We start from the raw sequence: 25,202 nt of genomic DNA on the forward strand, positions 1-25,202 counted from the left end.
GCCAAAATGTGTGCTTCTCTAGGGTCCTTTTGATTCCTTCTGAGAATAAGATTTGACCTTGTGAGGAATGTGATGTATAGACATTCATTGTGATTCTCAAATTACTGAAGTCTCTAGATATAATGTTTGATACTTATGTGCAGACTTGGATAACGCATTGAGCTGCCTTCAGCGTGAAGATCCAAGTTTAAAAGTGAAGCTCGATCCTGACACGGGACAAGTAAGATGAATCTTATTTTGTCTGCATTGTAACCAAGCTTTGTTTTAGAACTGCCAAGATCGCCCTTCAGTTAAGTCATTTACATATTGAGATTTTCTTGAATAAAAGGACTCTCAGTGTTTGTATCGTGTATGTACAAAGTTCTGTGCATCAAACTAAAATGGAGCCTTGTGCACTTGTGCTTTACAGTGTAGAGGAAGTCATCCAGTGCTCTGCATGTTTTTGACAGTTCTGTATTTTAAAAGTTTGAATTATATAGTCTTGAAGATAATGTAAGATGACCTTTTTTATAGTGGTCACAGCAGTGGTAATTACCCTCTCACTTACATGGTGTTTATGTCAGATGATCTAAAGCAGTCCTCTTTTCTCTCTAGGCTCCTTAGAATTCAAAATATTTCTGAAAGACTATTAATTTAGAGCATGCAAGATCTTGATTAAACAGTTTGTATTCAAACCTGAGTTTTGCATATTGTTCCTCTTCTCTCTCAACTGTCTTCTTACTAGACTATTCTCTGTGGCATGGGAGAACTACACATAGAGATCATTCATGACCGAATCAAACGTGAATATGGAATTGAGACTTATTTGGGACCCCTTCAAATAGCCTATAGAGAAACCATCCTAAATGCTGCCCAAGCTACAGGTAAAATGAGTGAATGGAAGGAACATCTTGTGTCTGGTTTTGCAGCTTTACTTACTTTAAATGAACTTGTAACTTTTAAATGAACTTTATGTATTAATTTTATCCCTGATACTTGCTTCGTTTTAATTTTTTGTTTCTTCAGATGTTTTGGACAAAACAGTAGGAGATAAACGACACTGTGTAACTGCGGAGTTAGAGGTGAGGCCCAGGTTAGGAGAGAGAGCAACAACAAAACCTGCCATCGAGTATGCTGCGAGTGTCATTGAAGTGCTACCCAAAGAACTCCAAGAAGCTATAGAAAATGGAATAATGAATTCATGCATTCAAGGTAAAGGAAGTGCTACAACAGCTATACTGGTCTGACATTTCTCTAAGAAGCAATTTAATGTTTCTAGGAGGAAAACTCCTTGCTAGTTTGAAAACTAAAATATAGTACATATTAACATTAGATGCAAAGGAAAATTCTGAAAATTCTCTAACTACAAGAATTGCCAGACACCCCTTTCCCTATGCCAGGAAGAGAAGTCAGCATGCCTTTGGTTTTAAGGTTGATTTATTCTAAGTGACTCACCAGAGAGCTTGGCGTCCTCTTCGTTTGTTTTTTAATCTGGTATAAGAGATCAGGTGTTTACTTGATGATGTCGTGTAGACAACAGTGATGTGGCAGAAGTGGTTTTGGAGGCAGCATATACATACCACACTTCTATTAGAGTTACTGATACTTTTTTTTGGATTTTCAAATATGTTAAATCCATGAAAGTAAACTATAAAAAACCTTTACCTAATTGCAAAATAAAGGCTTTCTAAAGAACTAAAACTATCCTTTCATTTTGCTTAAAAATACAAATTATTTAATAACGTACGGCCAAAGAACTCTCCCTCGCAGTAAAATTACGAGGCAGTGAGTGGATTGATAAATGAGAATTGCTCTAAAAGAAGCAGCATGAGGTGTTTTTTCCATGTTGCTGTGTGGAGTTGGAAAGCCTCTCTCATCTCTGGCTGTGGAATGAGTCTTGGCTGTGTGCCTTCTTCATGCTCCTTGAAGACACTTCAGAACTGTGCTGTCTACAGCATAAAATTCTTAGCATTCAGTGCTTAAAAAAAAATAAAATTCGGCCATGTTCTCTGTAGGAAAAAAGCTATGTGTGTTTTTTTTCTCAAATACTTCAGGCCTCCCATCCAGTCTGGTTTTCGATCTGGTTGAGAGTCCTGGGCTGGAGGGCAGTAACCTACCAATGACACCAGTTGTGATTTATCCCTCATGGAACTGCGTTAATGCTGCAGTTTTGGTGGTTGGTCAGTATCGGGCTTTGCTGTGATCACAATGTGTTGGAGGGGAAAGTAGAGAAGTTATTCTGGCTTCAGGTTGAACAAAAGGTTTCAGTACTTTTTCAAATGAGGTTTTGTTTCAATAGACGAGTTTAAATACTATAATGTTTTGAAAAAACATAACTTGGCAATGATTGTATGGATGAGCACACTCAGGAACTTCTGGTTTTGAAAATTATCTGTGCTTTTTGTGGAGAGAATAAGAAAGTGTGAGTCTGCATTCCTTTGTCTCTTGGCAAAGCAAGGCAATGACAAAACCACAGAATGAGGAACACAACCAGTAGGGGGGAGAAAGGGGAATGACAGGGGAAAGTGAGAAGTTCCATATTAATCCTGAAACTTTTTGGCATGTGTCTTAATATTCTGAAAAACAAGTGTGTTTTTCCCTTTTTCTCTTCTTTTCCTAGGACCCTTGCTTGGATTCCCAGTTCAGGATATAGATGTGACAGTGCAATCACTGACGGTGCATCCTGACACCTCCCACACAATGGTATCAGCCTGTGTCTCTCGTTGCATGCAAAAGGTACAGTGGGATTGTAAAGCTGTTGTAGAACACAGTAGCATGATATACTAATGGGAAAATATATGTGCATATATATATGAGAGCATAATGGCCTTGCTGGGGCTTTATAGCTTTTGGAAGTAGAGAATTTGAGATGCAGTGTTAGCTGGAGATATGGAAGTACTTATGTCAATTTTCTGAAAAGCCCAAACCAAAACAACCAGATTAAAAATCAGAACCAAACAAAACACAAAAAAACCAACAGAAACTCAACATAACTCCCCTTCCACGTAGGCTTTGAAAAAAGCAGGTATACAAATACTGGAGCCCCTGATGAACCTAGAAATCACAGTAAGCGAAGATCACCTCAGTGCAGCACTTGCGGACCTTGCACAGCGGAGGGGCAGCATTCGGGAAATCCAGAGTCGTCAAGATAACAGAGTTGTGGTTGCTGCTGTTCCACTAGCAGAAACCATGGTATGTGAAAATGCAAATCTGATCTTTTTTTTATATGCTTAAAAATAATTAGGCTTCAGTTCACTTTTTCTGTTCTTATGAATAAGTTTGGAATGGATTTTTAAAATTTTGATTATTGGAGGTCTGAAGCAAGCGCAGTGGTTTTCTGCTTGATCCAGAGTGTTAAGCCAGCACATTTTCAACTGCAAGTCAGAGAAGTAGTAAATACTACTAAAAAAGGTTTTACAGAGAAGGTTTTTTAAAAGTATATTATTGGGTTGACTGACTTATACATGTATTGCACTTTTAATTCAGTAATATTGAAACATTCAGTAGTATTTTGCAGTATACTTCTGACTCTCTCCGTGACTTAAGCTGCTTTCTGTGCTAACTTATCTTCCCTTTATCCTAAATTGAGTGACACGTGTTCTCCATTCTGTCCAGGGCTACTCAACAGTTCTGCGTTCTCTAACATCAGGCTCAGCAACCTTCACATTGGAGCTCGCCAGTTACCAAGCCCTGAACAGTCAAGAGCAGAGTGCGCTTCTTCAGAGGAGGATGGGGCTGGTGTGATCGCTTTACTCTGTGAAACAATCAAGCTATTTTCTGTCCTCCCTGTTAAATATTTGCAGGAGCCTATGTATGTACACCAGTATGTCCTTCTGGGATCAACTGGCTTGTGGTAAATGATGAATTATCAGCTGTAGAAACAGACTGTGCTTTTTAAATGTCCAAGGGAAGGTTCAAGAGACTGTGTTCTTCTTGCACAGCCTTATAATTTAAAGCAGCTGAACCAGAGATGTAACTGCAGGTTGCTGCTTTACAAATTCTTATCTTACAGATAATCTGCAATGAGAAGTGATGCAAATCCTCTTCATGTAAATGAGCACTAAGTGCACCTTAATGCGCAATTAGGACCGTTTCTTACCTTAGTAAGTAAAGCTTGTGAAGGTTATGTCTATAAATGAAACAACCTTACAGTTTTGGCAGTCTGTATCTTGTTTTCAGCTGAATAATATGGTTAATGAGTATTTTTACCTGTACAACTGTAAGCATTATTTCCTGTATTACTAGAAAGTAATTTAAACAAGAATACAGGACTGGGTGTAACTTCTGCCTAAGTTTGCTTTAGAAAGTTTGTGGACTGGATGCTTCTGCAAATTGAGTGAGATCTGGGCAAAAAATATAAGAAAGGCAGAGTTCTGCCAGGACAGTGATCTCAACCTACCATCTCAGAGCACGTTAAGGGGGATTTCGTTTTGGACCTTTAGCAATTTGTGATTTAAGCTGTAATGGGTCTGATTTGCCATGTGTTACAAGTCAGTCCTGATTTGCAATTATCTGGTCACATAGAAAAGAAGCAAAGGATAAGATACTTTGAAATAAAAAAGATGGATTGCTCTTTATTTAAATAGTGTCTTTATTTTTGCCTCAACTTTACAATGTAAGGAAACTGGAATTGGTAACTGTGGTATCAAGTTACAGGATTTCACAGTGAAGAACCCTTATTTCTAATAAAAACTAAAATCCCCAATTTTTGCTCCAACAAGAATGTCAAATAACTTTATTTTAAAAGTGAAAATTCTAAGTGTTTGTTCAAGATCAAACTGCATGTACATATATTCATATCCCTGAGGCACTTCAGGTTGTTGGCAATGAGTCTTTGCAGCAGTTACTGCCCTCTTGCTTCATGGGCACAGTATCCAACAAACACAGGTTCGGCTGCTATGCCACGGCTGTTGAAACAAAGTGGAATGTGATTATCAAACACCAGACTGGTTGATAGGCAGGAAGAGAGATATAGGCACTCTTATTTTCATTTTTGTGTAAACAAACATACATCCAAGAAATAACAGAGGGACTATAGAGGGAGTGAAAAGGGGCCCTATTCAACCATTGCACTTAAGTACAGTTCTCAATTTCAATTAGATGTAACACAATATTGGAAAGCAGGTTGAAATATTCAGGGGCTAGTTGTCTTTATCTTCTGCAAAATCTACTGGTTTTACTGAAAAGTTGACATTTGCACACTGCACACCCCGCTCCCTCCCCAATGTATCATAGAACATCCTGAGTTGGAAGGGACCCACATGGATCATTGAGTCCAACTCCTGTCCCTGCACAGGACAACGCCACAGTTCACACCATGTGTCTGAGGGTGTTGTCCGGTCTCTTCTTGAGCACTGTCAGGCTTGGGGTTGTGACGCCTCCCTGGGCAGGCTGTTCAGTGCTCCACCACCCCCTGGGGGAAGAACCTTTTCCTAATGTCCAACCTGAACCTCCCCTGGCACATCTTCCTGCCATTCCCTCAGATTCTGTCACTGATTGATTACCAGAGAGAAGAGCTCAGCACCTGCCCCTCCTCCTCCCCTTGTTAGGAAGCTGTAGCCATGATGAGGTCTCCCCTCAGTCTCCTCCAGGCTGAACAAGCCAAGTGACTTTAGCTGCTCCTCATACGGCTGCCTCTCCAAACCCTTCTCAACTTCATAGCCCTCTTCTGGATATTCCAGTAGCTTTATATCCTTTTTACCCCATGTTGCCCAGACCTGCACACAGTGCTCCGGGTGAGGCTGCACCAGTGCAGAGCAGAGCGGGACAATCACCTCCCTGCCGGGCTGGCAATGCTGTGCTGGATGCACCCAGGACACGGTTGCCCTCTTGGCTGCCAGGGCATGTGACTCATGTTCAACTCGCCATCCTTCTCCACAGAGCTGCTTTCCAGCATCTCATCCCTCAGTCTGTATGTAGAGCCAGGGTTGCTGTGTCCCAGGTACAAGATCTGGTACTCGCCCCTGTTAATCTTCATGTGGTTGGTGACTGCCCAGTTTCCTTTATATGTAGCTCTAATTAGGTCATTTTTATTTATTTTGTGGGGGAGCCAGTTTTAGTGAACATGACTTTTTCCAGCTACACTAACATAAATTATTCAGTCCTAGTGTGGCTTTAAAAACAAATAAATGAATCTCTAAGCTTATGGTGGTGCATTAAGATAGTTTCAGAGTTAAAGTAAAGTAGTTGTAGTCAAAGTTCTGCTTCTTGGATGCTTAAGCGCTAGGTAGTACTGCTATAGTGAACTGGAAGACAATAAATACTGCTGCTTAAATTGCACTTAAGAGCCACTACAGAAGAAAGTGGATAGTGAAGTAGCTCAGCTGAACTACTGCTTGCCCCTAAGCAAGACTTACTTTTGGTAAAAGACAGGGTTGCTGTCTAGGTCTCTGGAATATATACCTGTTTGTTTCCCTTCTCCCACCACCATTTCTCTGCAATTTGGGTTTAGATGTAAATAGCAGTTACTGCTTTCATTTCAGCAGCAGCGGCCTTGGGCAGACAGAGCTACTGCTCTTCCACTGACCTTGATGTAGCTGCTACAAAGTTCTAGCTATGCCTTCCCACACTCTGGTGCCCTTCTGCAGAATAAGCCAAAGCTGTTCTACTTGCAAAGGCTCCTTGGACTGGTACAACTGCCACAGTCAGTATATGCCATATATAAAAATGTTAGTAGGCACGTAGTCCTTTGCCCAAACTCTATGATTTTACAAGAGCCTGACTGATTAAATCAGCTCTTAGAGTTCACACAATGCTAAGGAAGCCCCATACACATGAAAGGCACCATAACTGCAGCTCCAAGGAATGCTCATTTCATCAAGGGAAAGGCAATGGTTTTCTCTGGTGTTTTTCTGCTTCAAGGCCTACGTAGAAGGAATCATTTTCAGGAAGACATGTCCTTTTATTGAGGTAGTCTGTTTATAACAGGAATTGTTCACCATAAGCTTATAAGCCCGCAAAGCATCTCTCATGCTAGCACTACCCAAGCATCTGCAGGCATCTGCAGCAATACACTGTGCAGCTGTGCAGCCAGCATTAAGGAAGAAGATGGAGATGCAGCAATAGCTAACCAGGTCCAGGAATAGCACGGCTTAGTTCACCATAAAACCTTAATCCTAGAGGTACAGCCACGGTACACTTCACTGTTCAGTTCTACCAGTGCTTTCTTTGAGCCTCATCAAGAGATGCACTACCCTGTTAAGTGATAGGACATAAGTTTTAAAAGTCCTTTAATCTTGTTTTTAATATGCGTTTGTTAACTCTCAATCCATCTATTTTTCTCATGGCCGAAGGAGACAATGCAATTTACATATAACTATTTTACTATAGCATTATTTAATGCCAGCTTGAAATAAACCCCAAAAATTAAAACTTTCATTAATCAAGTGACTGAAGAACTCCAAAGTGCTAGTTTTCATTGTAAGCTGAAAGTCAGTGATTCCGGCAGGTAAATGTGCTAAGACATCTACAGGAACATGAGCAGACTTTTGAGTGCTGACTGACTGCCACTGTGCCTTGTTCTCTAAAAAGCCAATCTGTACCTACTTTGAAATAGATGGGATTTTCCATGATCTTCATAAACCTTTGTAGAGAAACTGAACAGCATGCTGCATTTTTGCTGCAGTTCAACTTTGCAGCAGCATTCAGAAATACCTAAAAGGCTCTCCTGATTGTATACTTTTAAAAGTGGAGTCAAACTTGGACTTAAGACTCAGAAATCGCCCATTTCTACAACACTGAATATACAAAGACAGCATGAGCAACAATTAACCAGTAACTTGTTTAGGTACTTTTTAGGAAATAACTACAGAGAAGAATATGTTATGAAGTGACTTTGTTTACAGTAGCCATAAATTAATTAAATTTTATCAGGGACTCCTTATCTACCCCTTTCAGGTTCTACACTAAGGTAATATCTGAAAGAATAGCTCACTCAACCTCACCTCTCATGCAAACAACTCCACTTGATTGCCTGCTCCAGGTTTTAACTATTATTTATAATGAATAATTAACAACAACTTAAAAAAAAAAAATCTTTTTCCCATGTGTGCTCCTCCCAAATCTGTTTTAATATCCTTTTTGTCTGACATAAGTTAATAATGGTGTTAGTTTTTCCTTTAGAGGAAAGATACATAGATGAGTTCTGCTATTTCACTGAAGAAAGTGAATGAGTTAGTTGCAGAACTGTCTAGAACTCCTGTCTTAATGTAGCTGTTCTTCCCCTTCTGAGGATAAAAACACACATGGGAGGACATTTACATAGTCCAGTTGGACTTCTAGCTCTCCTCCCTTCATTTGCAGGCCAGCAGTTTAGGGCTTGAACTACGCTGGTTACAAGGCAGGAGAATCAAGCTTCACTACAGCTATTAACCTCACCGGAGCATGCGGCATCGATGATTTGTCAGTCTTCTATAGGCATCCTGCAAGTTGGTCACATTCCTGCTGCTCCAGAGTCTTTCCCCAACAGCACTTGCTCGAGGCCTGTAAATATATAACGAGTTTTAGAGGAGGTAGAGTCTATAACCAGAATTGGATGAAAGTTTTTAATAACAGGTCTTATTTCCAGAAGCATCAATTTTTATAGCTGCTCAGGTTCAGTACAGAGCACTGTTACCACTAACATACAGTCCTGTTGGATTAATTGATGCTCATTGTAGCCAGCTTTCTAAAATCTAAAGATAAAGCAGTTCATACCATAATCTTGGTGTGAGGTTAGTTGCATCCACAAATTCCCCCCACAGGCAGGCTTCTCCACCTATTAAAAGCTTTTTCTGTTTTTCAGACCCTGAATTCAAAGCAGAAAGTTAGAATCTCTATTTGCCCAGAAGATGTGTGTATATAAACAATTTCATTTTCCAATACTGAGAGAGGATTAATGTTCACTTGTTTGTTTTATCATACAAAATATCTATCCTAAGCACTAACTTTTTGGTAGTCTTTTTACTGCATGTGAAAAGCACCAGGTCCTTTGCCCAGATAACCCATTTCCCTCCTTTGTGAGGAAGAATATTACCTTTCATCCTCTGAAGACATTCCATATCTTTCTGACATTCCTCAGGGATTTCAGTCCTGATTAAAACTGTTCATTCGATCACACACAGAACACTCCTTGAAAAAGCTGTAGTCAGGTGTTTTCCCTGATCAGCTGAGCTACCTTGCACAAAATGAAAGCCCCACGGAGAGCATAACAAGCTTGTGTCAGCTTCAGGCAGGAGAGAACACGTCTTGTTCCAGAACAGTCCCATGCTCTAGAAACTTGCTAACACGAACTCAGTGTCTGTTTGCAAACAGCCATTTTGCACTACTCTGCCCCCAATGCATGATGCATCTGTTCACCTAGTCCAGTATCTTGTCTTACACAGGCACCAGGCGTGCCAGATGCTTGAGGAACATAACACTTTTCTCTGTGAGAAACTGAAAGTTGCATTTTTTTATTTTTAGAATTTTCCAGACATTTAGCTGACATTAAAATCCTTTGATCACAGGCTATCTGATCATAGTGACTGCACAACTACTCTAAATAGCCTCATTCTTTCCATTTACACCTTAATATGAACCAAAGAGTTATATGTACAGAACATGAATATAAAAATGACAAACCAGAGAAGTTAAGTGGTTCAACACTGTAGTATTTCCTCCAGTCTTGCCCGTAACTAATGTAGTCTAAGTACCAGGGAGCTGCCAGGATAGCAGTGAACCCAGCTCCAGTGACATTACTCAGTTCATAAGCATAGTTTCTTTCCATCCACACTTCGACTACCGTATCTGGTTTCAGCTAAAAAGAGAAAACCAAAACAAAAACCCAAAACATTAAAGACAATCCTAACTGCTGTTATCAGGAAAAAGGATGATGGATTTCAAAACTGAGTATTTTGTTTTGAAGAGGAACATTTTGGAATCTGCCTTTTGCATTTTTTTTTCCCCACAGTTTAAAGCTGATGAGCTTTCCACTGGTTTTAAATAGAGCTCAGACTAGTGAAGCCTATGTTATACTACAGACAGTGTTGAAAGCAGGTGCCTACACGCACCACTTATCTGACCACCTCTGAAAAGCTGTGCACTTTGTGTTACTAGGCCAGACACACAGTTATGTGAGAGAAGAAATACAGGGAAACTTATAGCAACTTTCCTACCCTTTCCTCTGACGCTCTAAAGCATATTATCTGTGTTCACCTTTAGAAAGCACTTCAATACTGACGTTCCTGTTCCACCTATTTTACATGTTCAATAAATGGTAAGTTCAAGGAAGGTCCCGCAGCTGAGGAGACTTCCTGAAGTCAGTGGACTTAGCTTTAACTCCCAAGAGACACAACTGTAACTATTTAATAGTCTGCTTTGGAAGCCTCCCACAATACTGTGCTCTTATGGAAGAGTATCTTATTCATTTTCCCATCTTACCTTCGCTTTGTTATCAAACACTTCTTGCCAAACCATGTATCCTTTGTTATAGGAGGAAACAATGTCCAAAATCCTAGAATTCAGAAATACAATCATGTTTGTGAATTTCAATGAGATCAGTACAGGAAAACAAAGCCGCAATCTTTTCTACCCTAAGGCACATCAGGCCTTTCCCAGCATTGCATAGGGGACCAAGAAAAATCAGGTTTTTCTGGTTTTGGCCTTCAGTTCTCTGCCTTGAAGAGTATGTTTTCCCACGTATAAGGATATGCATGTGCAGTAACACAAACTGATTTTCAGAACTACCAGCAACTCTTACAGGTGTCTAAACCCATGTTACTTAAGAATGAGACCAATAAATGGCTGCAAAAACTTTAGGACTTTTCTTCCCACTCTGTGTGCTAACATTAAAGCTGATGCCTAGTGTAAGATGCCCAGTACACTGAGAATGTGTGTACAACTCGCCTTGTTTGTGTCCCACATTTTAAAGTTGTAAACTTTACATTCAGTGTATTAAGGTGGACAGTCCCCAATACATGGCACTTTTTGAAAACAATATAGGCTAACCTAAATTAGCTTCAGTATCTGCACGTCAACACCCCCCTCAGATAGTGGCTGTGATAAGCTGAGCAAGAATTAAAAAAACACCATACTTCTGAATATAGTAAGATTCCAGTTTAGCATAGTCACTGCCAAGTCCTTGCTTCTTCATGAACTCCTGCACTTCAGGATTAGATTTCCTTAAAAAAAAAAAAAAAAATTGTTCTGTTTTAAACCGGATTTCCCAACCATTACCACCTACACACAGCACACTACCTGATGCCTTAGGCATACTATAGCTTGGAATGCACAACACAGCAAAAGAAGCACACTCACATGATTTAAGTATTTTGAAACTGTTTCATTTTGATTTGAAATTAAATCCTACTTCTCTGATAGAGCTACTGGAGTCCCTGTTCTGAAGCAGTCTCTGGGAGGCTGCCTCAAACCCCTAAGACCTCTGGGCTTTCTGGCTTCCCTGAGACTTTGTAGGAAGGTTACCAGCAGGTCCGGAAATCGAGCAGCTGTAGTACCAAGAGATCTGCAGGACTGACATAAAGAATCTCCAAAGGAAACCAACACTTTTGTGATAAAGCACTTGTCAGAAGTTTTCTCTCTTTTTAAAAATTCAAGTAAGTCCCAAGTGTTCAGATTTGATGTTACAAGAGAATGCAAAAATACTAACTAGATCAAGTTGAATACTCATCCAACTAGATCCGCTCCAGATTCTGTATTATTAGTTATTCCAGCGGAGCGATTTCAAAATACTCAAAATGCACAATCAATTGAAAAACTCCATTAATGCATGCCATACTTTTAATATAAGCACACAAGAGTCAGTACTGTAGTACTTAATGTAGCAGATTTTCCAGAAGGCAAAACTCACTTGAAACTACTGCTTTTCCTTTAACACAATGCATTTAAATGTCAATTATCTTCTTTAGTACTTCCTTCCTGCCAGGTTCATTTTCATAAAGAAATCCTTTAGAACACCTGAACATTTATGAAACTACTAGTCACAGCAAAACTCTGCACAACATCACTTGCTTGCTGAGGATCCTAAATGCCCTGCCTGTAAATAGTTACAAAAGTAGGAGCAGAGATCATTGGGTTAAGCAGTGAAAAACTGTCTCAAGCAACTGAGTTCCATAATTGATGGATTTAGGCAAGCTTAGAAGCACTAGGTATTTATTCTTTGAGCTGTTACCGTACCAACAATTGAAGTCCACTTCATCTCCTCCCAAATGAATGTATGCATCTGGAAACACATCGCTGATCTCTTTGAAGAATTTAGTCATGAAGTCATAAGTTGTATTCAAAATGGGATTTACAGGTCCAAAGGACCCACTCGGCTTTTCTCCATTATAACAAGGGGTGAGAAGATCTTTTTGACCTAATAGAGACAAATAATAGAGGATATTCAGTTCCATGTCGATATGCTAGCTTTGCTAGCAAGAAGAGGCAGTTGCTCATATTCATGACTTAAGTGCTCATCTATCCTAAGCATAATCGAATAGTGGCAGGATGAAACAAAGCAACCTGCCCAAGGCTGAAGAACCCTCTAACTGGACATCAGGACTCTGATTTTTAATTTGTTACTTAATAGACACTAATTTATGGAACATGCCACTGTACCTGGAAAAGAGGTTCTGGATGACTACTTGAGTAAAAAAGCTTTAATAGATTTAGGGAGGAAACCAATTGGAAGAAAGCCGAATACAATGAGTGTGCTCCAGCGGCCTGTTTTCTCTTTTTATTACTCTGCTTCGTTTTACCTCCCACCTACTTCGGTGTTGTGTCCTACCTCTAGGCAGTCTGCTGGGAATTTACCTCTACACAAGAAAGGAAGGTTAGACAGACATCAAAACTAAGTACTGGTTCTTGAGTCATGACACCTGAAGCAACACAAGCCAGGATAACAAAACAGGAAAAAGTTATTACATGTAGGCCAGAGATTCCTATGTACAGCTTATTTGGTACAGTGTGGTTGCAGCAGCAGCACCTTCTTGGCTGCACGTTCCTACTCTAAGCACATTTTCCCAAACAGGGCCCCAGTGGTAGATTGCTTCAACTACTCTCCTCACACATCTTCAAGACTTCTCTCCATTATCTTGAATTTGAATGCAAACAAAGCATAGCTGCCCAGGTTCATAAGCAAATCCAGCACTGGCTCCTGTGTATCACATAAAAAAAAAAAACCACACAAGAAGCTACGAGAAACAATCGATTTTAGGCAAGGGAGCTGAACCTTGCTCTTCACATGAATGTAGACCACCCCACATATCACCAGACAATCCACTGGCTCTTATCACTGCTCTGGAACAGCAAAGACTTAATGAGATGAAGGATTCAGAAAGACTGTTTAGTAAATTTAGTATTTACCTTGTTCCTTTCCTCCTCATTTTAAACTAGTGAGAAGAGCCTGAGGCATCTTCCAACATTATGGCCGTATCTCCACAGGATGAGCACAAGACTTGCCTCATGGTTGAAGCTTAAGTTATGAAGCACTATAAATATCTTTACTATTTACAGTTTGGCCAAAACCATCTTATGTTTAATTGCAGTCAGTGCACCTTGAACTAAGGCATAAGCCTCCTTGGTTCTTGAGCACATGTAAACACCACCATTCTCTGTATCCAAGCATTCTCTATCAAGAGAAGTATTATTCTGAAACCCAGAAAAGAGAGACTGAAGAACCATGCAACTTTGCTGTGTTTTGTACACTGGAACATTACCACTTAACTAATAAACAGAAACATCAACCACTTTAAAAGAACCTTCCTAAAGCAGAAATCTCTAGACTAGACAGAAACCTCACTATTTCTAGCCACTGCCTTATTACTCTAAACTCAAGAGTACTGGATGGGGGGACAGTAACAATACAAAGTCTAAGGCAAACAGAGTACATCTGTGCTTTTGCACACACATCCAGCACAGGAAGTGTCAGCCTTCTCTGCTCACTTCAGTTCTTCTAAAACATTAAGATCATGACCATCACTGAATCTGCCCCTTGCTTACCTCTTACCAAGGGCCTTTCACAGCACTTTAAAAGATGCTTTTTAACAAGTTCATTTGCTTGCTACACCCTGCTTACCACAATTTTTAACCATTAATACCTTATTGGACGTACCTTTTCCCCAAGACTGTGTGTGTCCTGGGGTGTCAAACTCTGGGATAACTCTAATGCCTCTTAACCGGGCATACTCAATCACCAGGCGGACGTCAGTGGGAGTATAGATGTGGTTATATGAGTATGCTCCCTGTAAAGCATTCACATTAAGAGACAGCTTACAAAACATTACACCAGCAGCTCACAATATTTGAATTAAAGTGTTATATTTTAGACTGAAGAACAGTTTTACAAGTTGGCCTTTTCTAGTTTATCACGTGTGCAACTGTAATCACAAAATTTTTTGGTTGACTAGTGGAAAAAAACCCGCAACCAAGCAACAGCACAACAAACAAAAACCCCCCAAAAACAATCACCACACAAAAATTAACCCCTTTTTCCAAACTAAGACCAATCTCTTGAGGAGGCTGTCCTTTCCTCCATAGCTCAGTTACTGAAGAACACAGAAAAGCTAGTTTCTATTCCACCAGATTTTTGAAAGATACATTTTTCAATTTGCCTGTACGCAGGCAAGTTAGTTTTCCCCTTTACCTCTGCATCATTAGTTATGAAACACAGGTCCTTGCTACATTACATGCAAGACTAATGGAAAAATTCTGCCAAATCAGGAAGAGTGGTGTCTTCTAACAACACCTCTGCTTGTCAGTTTTGATATGATGCCCAATTTAGCATCAGGGCCTGTATGTTTTGTGATACTGAATTCGAGTGTTAATCCCCTCCCACACAGTCAACAAATGTGAAAGTGACCCAGACTGCTACATTTTGGCGAAACAGATGTTTGCCAAAGAGCCAAACTACGTAAGAAAAGCATTATGGCTCCTCATGACAAACAGCACTTCAAGCTTGTTTATCTAGAAATGGTTTCCACAGGTGAGTTAGTAAAAAAAAATAAGTAATGGTAAACAAGTACCTTTCAAAAAAGCTATTGAAACAAAGGCTACCTCCCTCCAGCTTTCAGAGGGGAATGGGACAGGACTCCAGAGCCATTGCCAGGAAGAATAGTCTGACTGCATCATTTGACAGGTGTAACTTCTGAATTATAAAATTCTTCACAGCATCTGCTCAAGCACTGCCTACATAATTTTCACGAGGGTCAGATTCTAGCACGCATTTTAAAATAGAATCATGAATCCTCTGCTTAGGCTCAGTCTACTTAATTACTTGTGCTTGATTTGGCTACTCTGTACTGTGACTGAGCAAGAACGTCATGACGGCTTTCATAATTAGCAAAATCTGCTGTGAAACAGGAAATGAAGAGATATGTCACACTGTCTGTGTTTTAAAAAACAACCTCTCACTTTTGGACCTTTTATAGACATGTTGCGTTACATAAAGTTAAGTAGATCTCAGAAAAGGCAGAAGTACTACTGCAGCAGTTACAAACCTAGAGGTGACGAAATTCTCTTACATTTGTTCAAGTGTCAAGAAGTCTACCAGTTAAACAAAGAAACGAACAGAAATCTACAACTACTGCTTGAAGGCCTGCAAACACTGAGGATCACAGTCACCAGAAGATTTTTACAGAAGAGTTAGGAAGGTCATTTACCATGGATTCACCAAGGAAGACTTGAACATGGTCCACACAGACACTCAGGGAGGAGCCTAAACATGTACTTGTTGGTGACTGGCGACTGTTTCACCATCAGCCAAGGCAGATGTATTCAACCATTGGTAGGCTCTGCACTTTATTTTCATGAAACATATGTCAGATCTCTGCCCTCCCACCCTGCTCCAATGATGTTTACTCACCTTGCCACTTAACTCAGGGAAACAAATACTCTGGTAGGGGAATGACTGATCATCTACTATATGCCAGTGGAGAACATTGAACTTGTTAAAAGCCATGGCATCCTGTAACAAACAATGCAATACAGTCTAGTTAAGCACTTTACTCACTCCCAGAAAACGTATGCAAAAAAGATGGTCTTGTCCCAGTATCCTGCATGCCTAAAGCAACAACTACAATAAAAAAAAAATAATAGAAAACTACAAACAACAAAACAAAGCACAGAGGAAAAGGTGTACTGTGTTTCACCAAATTATAGAAGCATACAACAAAACATAACAGCCTGTTAATACTACTGCTCCATTCCTCTGCCATCTATCTGCATCATTCCTGTCAACAAACTCTTGATCTGATGATGCTTCACCAGCTCGTGGAAGGGGAACTGATGTAAATGCTTACGAATTTTTTCCACTTCAGAACATCTGCGTAATTCTCTATGCACCATCAGCTATTTGAGCTTACAGAAGCTTATGCCTTCCTACTTAAATATTTTGGACTCAAAAACTAAACGACGTGAGAGTTTTCTACTATTCAGTACACCCCTACTTGCTAGTGACTTCTGCAGAATCCATTCCAAGTGCATGCAAATTAAAACATGCATTTTCCCCACAGGAGATAGTGTTCCCCTTACGTTTTCAGTCATTACAGTGTCAGTATTTCCCTTTTTTGAAGATAACTAAGATAAATGTTCACACACTTATTTTAGAATTATGAGTCCAGATGGACAGCTAGACACAGGCACTGAGTTATGAAAGTCTGTTAGAGTCACTGGAAGTGCTGTTTGCTGTGTGTAGACAGAGTAAGTGTTCTCTACATTGTCAGGGCTGAGTAATCACAACACAGCTGCTTCCAACCCCTTGCCTCAATACAGTTATTTCATAGAATCATAGAATTCTTTAGGTTGAAAAAGACCTTTAAGATCATCAAGTCCAAACACAAACCTAACACTGACAAGTCCAGAACTAGACCATGTCCCTAAGCGCCACATCTAAACGTCTTTAAAATACCAGGGACGGCAACAGGACCCCTCCCCCTTTTTTTCCACCAAGTTGTGTCTAAAAAAGCAACAGTCTCTTCAGGACTCGCACCAATCCAAGGGAAGATTTATACTGTGTCCATTCCACAAAATTATCTCATCTGTTTTATTAGAAAGCATAAGTTTTAACTGCCACATGTCTTCATGCACTTCTACCAAACACTATCTTTCCACACAGAAAATCGTACCTCCTGACCTCAGCCACTTCTTTCTCTAGGACAATGTCCTTCCCGGAAATACAGCACAGCAGCTGAACACAAACAAGAAATGTACCTGAACCGCTGCCTTGTGCATCTAATTACCACATGTCAGTGAAGGGATTACTGCTGCTTTTTATTAGGTCAGCCTGGATTCAAACAGGCACAGAAGTGGGAGGAAAAGTACACTTGCTCTTAAATCAGCAAAACATCACAAAATGTAGCCCTAGGAAAGTATTAGAACCATACACATAATTTAAAGAAAGAAAACAGAACACCAACAGCTACAGAAACAAAAAATGATGAGAAATGCAAGTCTCAAAAGTTACTCTTAAAAAAGTTACTCATAAAAAGTTATAAAAGAGACAACAAATATTGACATAAGTAAGTACTTGAGTCTTTGAAGCACCCTCAGTTGCAAATAAAACACTACGCAAGCACTACTTGCTGAACAAGGACTGATCTTAAAGGTAAACACAAGTAAATATCCACAGAGGGGTAAGTTCTGAGTACAGTTCAAGGATGACTTCAGAAATAAAGGCTGGTTTTATCTTTGCTCTCTCCCTGTCCATCTTACAACTGCTCTGCAAAGTTCTCCAACATGAAAGAGAAATTTCTAACACTACAAGGGTGTTTCAAAAAGATGGACCACATTTGAAATCACTACTGCTTTGAAACTGGGTCCATTTTTTGGAAACACCCTGTATTTCATCTTGCAAAAGCAACACAAAGACAGGAAACTGCATGTTGCTCCACTGAAAAGCTCCTCAATTTCTACCCAGCAAATATGCCCTGCTTCAAGGATTTCAACAGCAGAAAAGGGGGGTACAGAACAGAAAAATCCACAGCTTTGGGTGCTATGATTACACAAATTCATCACCTTCCCATCAAGGTGGGAGTTCTTAGTGTGCTTAATTAAGCTTTTCAGAGAAAGGTGTGGGGTTTGGTATGGTTGGGTTTTTTGGTCTGTGTTTTTTTTTTTTAATTCTTTTTGAAGGGACACAGTGAAAGAATACAGTAGCTTCCAATAAGCATTTCCAATTTTCCCCCTTACTCTGTACTACTTAATTACTGGCTTGCTCTTAACAGCCTAAGAAAGGACAACCAGAGTCTGGTTAATGAAAAAAGCTAGAATCTTTCTGCTACCACTGGCACTGAAGCCAGGACTTGCAAAATCCCCCTTACATTGCTCGGTGACAGTCAGATATCTTAAAACATCTGTCAAGAAATAAGTGAGCTGGTTTAGGCAACAGCAAATACAGAAAACCCAAGGTACCACAAATCCCAGCCTCTTTTACAGATTCAGTAGTCATTGTGTCTGCCCACTCAATTCCTCTTCTGTGTGTGTTCTGAACTTCACTTAGCAAAGTTCACTCTGTCCTTTCAGAAGTCAGCCAGGGTCCTCTATCCACACAAGCTCCGGTAGCTACCTACTTCAGAGGGCAAAAAACAATAACAAAAAAAACTTCATTATTTTAATGATAGAAAATTGCCCACTTACCAGGTTTGTAAGAATAGATTTCAATGGTAAATAATGCCTTGAAGTGTCCAGTAAGATTCCTCTATGAGCAAATCTTGGGAAGTCATAGATTTCAGATTCATTGACAAGGAACTACGAGAACAAGATTTTAAAATTACAATTCCCACTTTACAGTCATAATTTTAAACAAGAAATGCTTGTTTTTTAGTTTGTTAACAGTTTTCAAATGACCATTTCCTGAAAAAATTACTTAATGAAACTAGTAGATCTGCAGTTTCTAGAAAAGCACCAAAGAAAGAATGTGGTTGGTTGTTATCAGGACTGTGGTTTTAGTTAATAGCTATACTTACACTTCCATAGTCGTCTTCATGAACCAACTGGCTAAAGGTTTCCAAACCTAGGAAAAAAAAAACAAGAAAGGGGCCTGCAGTACAACCCAGTACTTGTCCTTAAAGTTTTATTTAAAAACAGGACCATAACGATTCACAGCCGTTCACATAGCTAGAAAGAATGTTTTGTAGCCGAGTTTCTCTTTCAGTTTCCCTAATCACTCAAGCACCGCTGTTGATGAAGGTCTGAAGAGAGAACCATTCGAAGTCTCCATTACACATAACACTACTGTATATTAGCACCACAGCGTAGCTGTACCAATTTAATACTTGAATTGTATGGAAGTTACTGTCCTTTCTAGAACTGGCAAAGTTTCTGACTCAGCATGAAAAATGTGCTAATTTAGACAACATTCCAGTAAGGACAGCAGAATAAACTTCAGCATTATGGTCTTCTTGGTGATGTGTCCAGAACACTCAGTTTTTAGGTGCAGTTGGAGAATCATTTGTTTACACTGTGAAACAGAAAGCATTTTAGCACCCAGGGTTTGGTTGGCTTGGCTGATTCAAAGCACAGCAAGAATACACTTATGGTGTGCCACTGGATCCAAGATGCTGAGCATCCGGACTGGGGGTCTGACCAACACATATCTGGGTATCCTTCTGTCCTCTATGCCCACATCTGCTTCCCATTAAGGACTGCATGAAGGCAAGGCTTGGTGGTCAGCTGGTTCTTAGTCTGCCATGGAGTTTGTGTAAGACCAGAGCAAATACCTCTATGGCAAAAGTACGAGCTTACCTCTTAAAGCGCCCCATACCTCATCTGCTTTCAGTGTAGCCACCGGCGCAATTACAGTTAACTGATCTAAAGAAAAGGAAAAAAAAAAAAAGAAAAAGTTATACCACAAGAAAGCATGGATTGACATGCTAACAGGCATTAAAAGAGACTCTTCAAGTCCCACATCTCCCATTAAATTCTAAACAATAGTGTTTTTAATGGTGAAACTGTGCAGCTAATTTTCATTTATGTGCTCCTGAAATAATGCAAGCTACTAGTCAGAAAGCCAACAGTTAATCAGTACGATGATAAAACAAGTACAGTGCTTAATAATGGCAATGTTAAATATTGCACATGAGCCAGAATTCCAGGCGAGTTTAACCCAACTGATTTAAAACATCAGGTGATATTTTTGCATTTAAGACACAGGTGGTAAGTGTTGGGTAACTAAGTCAAACCTAACCACAGAAGTTTATTTCTCCTTTTTTCTTCATTTTATATAGATTATGTTCTTTTTTTTTTTTTTGAGATATAGCTTGTCAAGTATTATTGTTAATTGTTTACTATAAAGGTCTAATTACAAAGGGAAAAAAAAAAAAATCAGACCCCACCATCTAATGAGCATGCATAAAAATACACTATATCTATAAATCTACAGAATTCTATTATTATTGAAACATCAAAGCAATAATAAACTGATCAGAGTTTCACATTCGAAGCAGCAGAGAAAAAAAAATCAGAGGGGTAAATTGCTATGTAATAATTTGTTGAATCTGCTTCAGTATGAAAGAATGATTGGTTTTAAGTTATACAATTAAAACCTTTGACTAGACTACCAAAGAAAAGCCATAAGGGAAATGAAGAAAGTATCTCAAGCTTTCATTTTAACATAAAAATAGATTGCATATGCTGGAAGTTCCTGGTAAGAAAGAGAACTTAGAAGACTACTACAATCTCTACAGGTCCTTTCGTGGAATAATTTCCAAGACAGCAGGTTTTTCTCTGAACATACATAGTATCTCAAATGAGCACAGAACAAGCTTTGTATGGCTGTTCGGAATCTTTTACACAAGTGGGCAAGAAGTCACTGCCAAGACAGGCAAATAACTTGTGCTTTAATTACATATCCAATGCTCTTGCTATAGGACAGCCACTGACTGATCCATACTGTCTCTATTAAAATAAAGGAGCCAAACTGCTCAATCCAGCAAGTGATTAATAACTGCATACTTCAACGTTTCTTCCCTGAACAAGTTATCTCACTAAAAATAGAAAATTAAAACCCTGCTGGAATCTGGAGAGCTCAGCTTCCTACATGAGGAAAAAGGAAAAACTCCAACTGACCTAAAGAGTGCAATCTAAAAATCACAGATCTGACAAATGCCCTGAGAGAAGAGTAGAACAAGTTTCAGCTAAAATCTGAAGCTCCCAAACCAGTTCAAAGTTCAACTAGTAGTAAAGCAGTATAACCACCTGTGGCACAAAAAAATCTACTGCCTTAGCAATTCTCCTGCAATACCTCATTTGTGATGAAATTTATGATAAACTTGCACACAGAAAATGCACTACTTGGCTAAATGTACCAAAAAAGATCAAGTAAATCTAAAATAAGTACATTCTATCGCAAGTTAGGTAGAATTAATCCTGCTGCAGATGTATGACTTAAGATTAAAAGGATCTTTTTTCGAGTATCTCTGTCCTAGATAGCAAATGACTGCCTCACCCAGCACAGAAGATTAGCTCAAGACAGAACGAGATTAATTGAATATGTTGAACTGTATGCTAACCTGCTCAAACAAAAAGCATTACTATCAACTCATCCTTGTTTCTGTTAAGAGACTTCTCTGGTCATTATGGCTTGATTTTAGGGTACTTCTCTACTCTGGACTTCAGTCGTAGAACTAAAGAAGCAAAGCAGAACAAAACCAATACAACCATCATGTTTTTAAATCCTTACTTAGAGTTACCAAGAGAGAGTATTTATAATATGGCAAGACAAATAACAAGAATTTCAATGAACACTTTGTGGTTTTCCTGGGAAAAACAAAACAAAAACAACCAAAAACCAGAAATCAAATGTACATAAGCCACAGAACTGAACTTCAATTCAAATGTAGTTTTTCCTACAGAGAGCAGATGAATAAGCCAAGTCTGCCCTCACTCAACACCCTGTACTGAAAGAAAGGATAATTTTTTGATTACTCAGATGTCAGTATACATTTTTGGGAATAGCACTGAACACCTCTGATTCTTAATGACAGTGACTAGAAAGGATGGTAGCAGGTAAACAAGCTGAGCACCAGCTAAACCACACAAATCATAGGTTATGCTTCTAACTAGGTTCGTGATTCACTGTGGGCTGAGATTTCCTACAGCGTTAGAAGCAAGAACTATCTTCTGGTTGCCACTGTTGTGAAATGTTCCGGAGCACCTCACTGAGCCTGTGATTTCCAGTTCCCCAAAGAAACCCCTAATGACTTCTACGTGGGAGACATGACTGAAAGACACGGGCTGCCGATGCGGTGTCCGGAGCCGGGAACGCGGTACTCACAGGCCTCGCTGGAGCCGAGGTGCGGGTGGCTGTCACAGCCGGGGTCCCGGGACTCGATCACCACCTGCAGGTATGACAGCTCGGGCTCCGCTCGGGGGCCGAACGGCCTGTAGCCCCAATTCCGCCGGCGGGACTGCCCGAACATGTACTCGTAGTACCTGCCGGGGAAGCACAGACGCCGGCAGAGCCCTGAGGTGACCGCTCCCGCCACCGGGTCGCCGTCTGAAGCCGCCCCCCGCCGCTCCTCACCTGCGGAAGGCGTCCTGCAGCAGCCCGCAGCGCGGCCCCGCCGAGGAGCCGGCGCCGTGCACCAGCTGGAAGCGCCCAGGGGCCAGCTGCAGCTGGCGGCCCGACGTGCGGAGCCCCTGCGGCAGGGGCCACAGCGAGTCCTCGGGGCCCGAGGGCGACTCCCACTCGGCCGGCTCCGGCGCGGGCTCCGTCCGCGGGGCGTCATGGCGAAAGCTGGTGCTCACCAGCACGGCGGGCACAAGAAACAGACCCACCAGCAGCCCGGCCAGGCCCATAGCTCTGCTCATGCTGCTGCGGTGGCGGCCCCCTCGTCCCGCGGGAACCTGCCCGACGGGCGGACGGGCCCCGCCTCCGCCATCACGGAACGGGCGGAGCGCCCGCCCCTGGTGGCAGCGGCGCCGCAGCGGCTCCTCTTGGCCACTCACTGGCCCCCGCGGCTGCGCGGCCGAGAAGGGGGCGGGGAGGTGTCCTCGGCGGGAGCGGGGGTGGTTCGTTGGTGCTCTGCAGGGTTTTCCTCCTTGAGCTGTGACCGTGTTTGTGAAACTGCTTGAAGGAACAACGAGAGAGCGTCGCTGCGTCGGAGGTTTTGAGCGGTTTAATTTCTAGATGAAAAGGTCTTCGTTTAGGTTACATTTCTGTAAAAGGGAAAACTGATTTATCTCTTCTACAGCACTGAAACAGTTTCAGTCTGAACAGAAGTTACTTTTTAGCTGGCTTTCTTCCCATTGTGTTATAGTCTATGCTGTGAATAAGCAGAAGTCTGAGTTGCAGTCAAGTATTTCAGGCTTTAACCAAATCAGGTTGGAGCACCTCCTTTATGAGGAAAGGCTGAGGGAGCTGGGTCTCTTTAGCTTGGAGGAGAGGAGATTGAGAGGTGACTTCATTAATGTTTATAAATATATAAAGGGTAAGTGTCAGGAGGATGGAGCCACGGTGACAACAAGTGGTAGGACAAGGGGTAACGGGTTCAAACTGGAACACAGGAGGTTCCACTTAAATATGAGAAGAAACTTCTTCACAGTGAGGGTGAGAGACACTGGGACAGGCTGACCAGGTTGTGGAGTCTCCTCTAGAGACATTCAAACCCACCTGGACACCTTCCTGTGTAACCTCATCTGGGTGTTCCTGCTCCAGCAGGGGGATTGGACTTGATGATCTCTTGAGGTCCCTTCCAGTCCCTGACATTCTGTGATTCTGTGATTTTGAAAGATCCCAGTAGAAATTTTGGGAAGTTGTGTTCACAGGGCAAATCAAGCATTTGAAAGCTGGAAGTTGCAGTGGGAAGGAATTCATGCTTTAAGCCACCTGTAACTGAATGACTAATGAAACCACTGAAGTGCGGTTGGTGTTGCGCTGGCTGATGCACCAGTTAAAGCCACAGCAATGGGGGAGCTGACACCTGCGTGCTGTCACTGCCGTGTAACTGAGGAGCTGCTCAGCCACTGCTGCCCCAGGGATCTTCCATGTGTGTGGAAGGTTAACTCTGCAGTCACATGTTCACGGGGTTATGAAATAGCCTCTTTGGTTTAAAATAATGATAATGAGGAGTGCCTCCATAATGAAGGTTACATCTCTTTGCAAAGAGCACAAATGTCTTTCCATAGTCTTGCCATAGAATTTCTAAGAAGCAAAACCCCTCTACTTTAGTAGGGTTTGTCCTCCTCTTTTAGCTATGTTGCTTTACAAGTGACAATCTCTTCCTGCTGTCCAGAATGCTCCCCCTGGGCAACGCTGGTGCCTCAACTGCTTCATGAGTCACTGCAGGGTTGGGCTGCACTGCAGTTCAAGAGGAGGCCACCTCTGCCTGCCAGGTGTCCCCAGTGCTGCTCCCAGTCATAGTCAGATTTATGTGATTACACACTCAGCAGGTCCAGGGAACTGATATAAACTCACCTGCCTCAAAAAAACAGTGATGGCAGTCTAGAAAAAGTAGGAATAAATAGCACGGTGTGGGGGAAGGCTGAGACTATGTCAGGCCTATTTAGACTATGAGCTGCACCTCAAGGGAATGAATCACAAAGTGGCCTGGTTTTGTCATTTGCTGTGCCCATCCTTGCAATTGGAGCTTGAAGGCTTGATGGAAGCTGTTTGATGCAGGCTATCCATAGCAGAATGTCATTTAATCTTGTCATGCTGCAAGCAAAAAGCAGTCTTTATTATGTGATGCCAAACAGGCACATGACGCTAGCACATTTCCCCTCCCACCCCCCAGCATGCTGCGAGACATGGAGGTGGCAGTGCAGTCTTTGCTGACCCTCTCAGAGGCAATTGTCACACTTTGCTGTTTGACGGGCAGCACAGTTAATGGGTTGCCTCTTGCACACACTCTTCCTTGTGCCTGAAGTAACCATGTCCTCAATGTACTGACTCACCTGTTTGTGTTGCATACCTCCATACCTCTGTTCACCTTTTCTAGGGATATTTAGGAAATCTGGATTATTTAATAAGTTTCTTTGGCAAAACTGAGAGATCAGTAAACTGTGTTGGGGGAGCAGAGTGCGAAGATAAGTAGCTGAAGTACCGGACGACTGTAAGTTACTAAACTAAGTCTGCTGTTTACAGGAAAGTGTTAACCAGCCTGGCCATCCCAAAGGGCTGGCAGCTACAGATGCACTGGGCATTTTTACTTTCAGTTCTGTTTTCAGTGGTTGTAGCTTCTGTAGAGCAAGGCTGTTCTACACAAGTATGCCTATTTATTAGTCACCTAATAAATATTCACCTATTTACTTATTATTGTCACTCTTCAAAT

At 41.1% G+C, this 25,202-nt stretch overlaps 2 protein-coding genes across 4 annotated transcripts in view; one reads left to right on the forward strand and one right to left on the reverse strand.

Moving 5' to 3' along the window:
- Positions 1-4,556, forward strand: part of GFM2 (GTP dependent ribosome recycling factor mitochondrial 2) — a 20,540-nt gene extending 15,984 nt beyond the window's left edge. For 2 of the 3 annotated variants that reach the window (XM_065861060.2, XM_065861058.2), the window contains 6 exons: positions 144-220; positions 725-863; positions 1,006-1,191; positions 2,600-2,715; positions 2,989-3,171; positions 3,595-4,556. In XM_065861060.2, coding sequence (XP_065717132.2) covers positions 144-220; positions 725-863; positions 1,006-1,191; positions 2,600-2,715; positions 2,989-3,171; positions 3,595-3,723 — 830 coding nt within the window. In that variant the 3' untranslated portion in view covers positions 3,724-4,556. The remainder of the gene's footprint in view (positions 1-143; positions 221-724; positions 864-1,005; positions 1,192-2,599; positions 2,716-2,988; positions 3,172-3,594) is intronic. The other variant, XM_065861059.2, reaches the window with a different exon arrangement.
- On the reverse strand, positions 4,553-22,848 carry HEXB (hexosaminidase subunit beta). The gene is made up of 14 exons (XM_065861066.2): positions 22,454-22,848; positions 22,205-22,362; positions 19,675-19,740; positions 18,897-18,943; positions 18,568-18,678; positions 15,797-15,898; positions 14,048-14,177; positions 12,130-12,310; positions 11,031-11,117; positions 10,378-10,450; positions 9,580-9,754; positions 8,674-8,764; positions 8,356-8,460; positions 4,553-4,886 (listed from the first exon to the last, which is right to left on the reverse strand). The coding sequence occupies exons 1-14, from the start codon at positions 22,738-22,740 to the stop codon at positions 4,823-4,825; spliced, it is 1,677 nt and encodes a 558-aa protein (XP_065717138.1). The 5' UTR covers positions 22,741-22,848; the 3' UTR covers positions 4,553-4,822.
- Between the last annotated feature and the right edge of the window lie 2,354 nt (positions 22,849-25,202).

Source organism: Patagioenas fasciata, chromosome Z (genome assembly GCF_037038585.1).
Source record: "Patagioenas fasciata isolate bPatFas1 chromosome Z, bPatFas1.hap1, whole genome shotgun sequence".
Lineage (NCBI taxonomy): Eukaryota > Metazoa > Chordata > Aves > Columbiformes > Columbidae > Patagioenas > Patagioenas fasciata.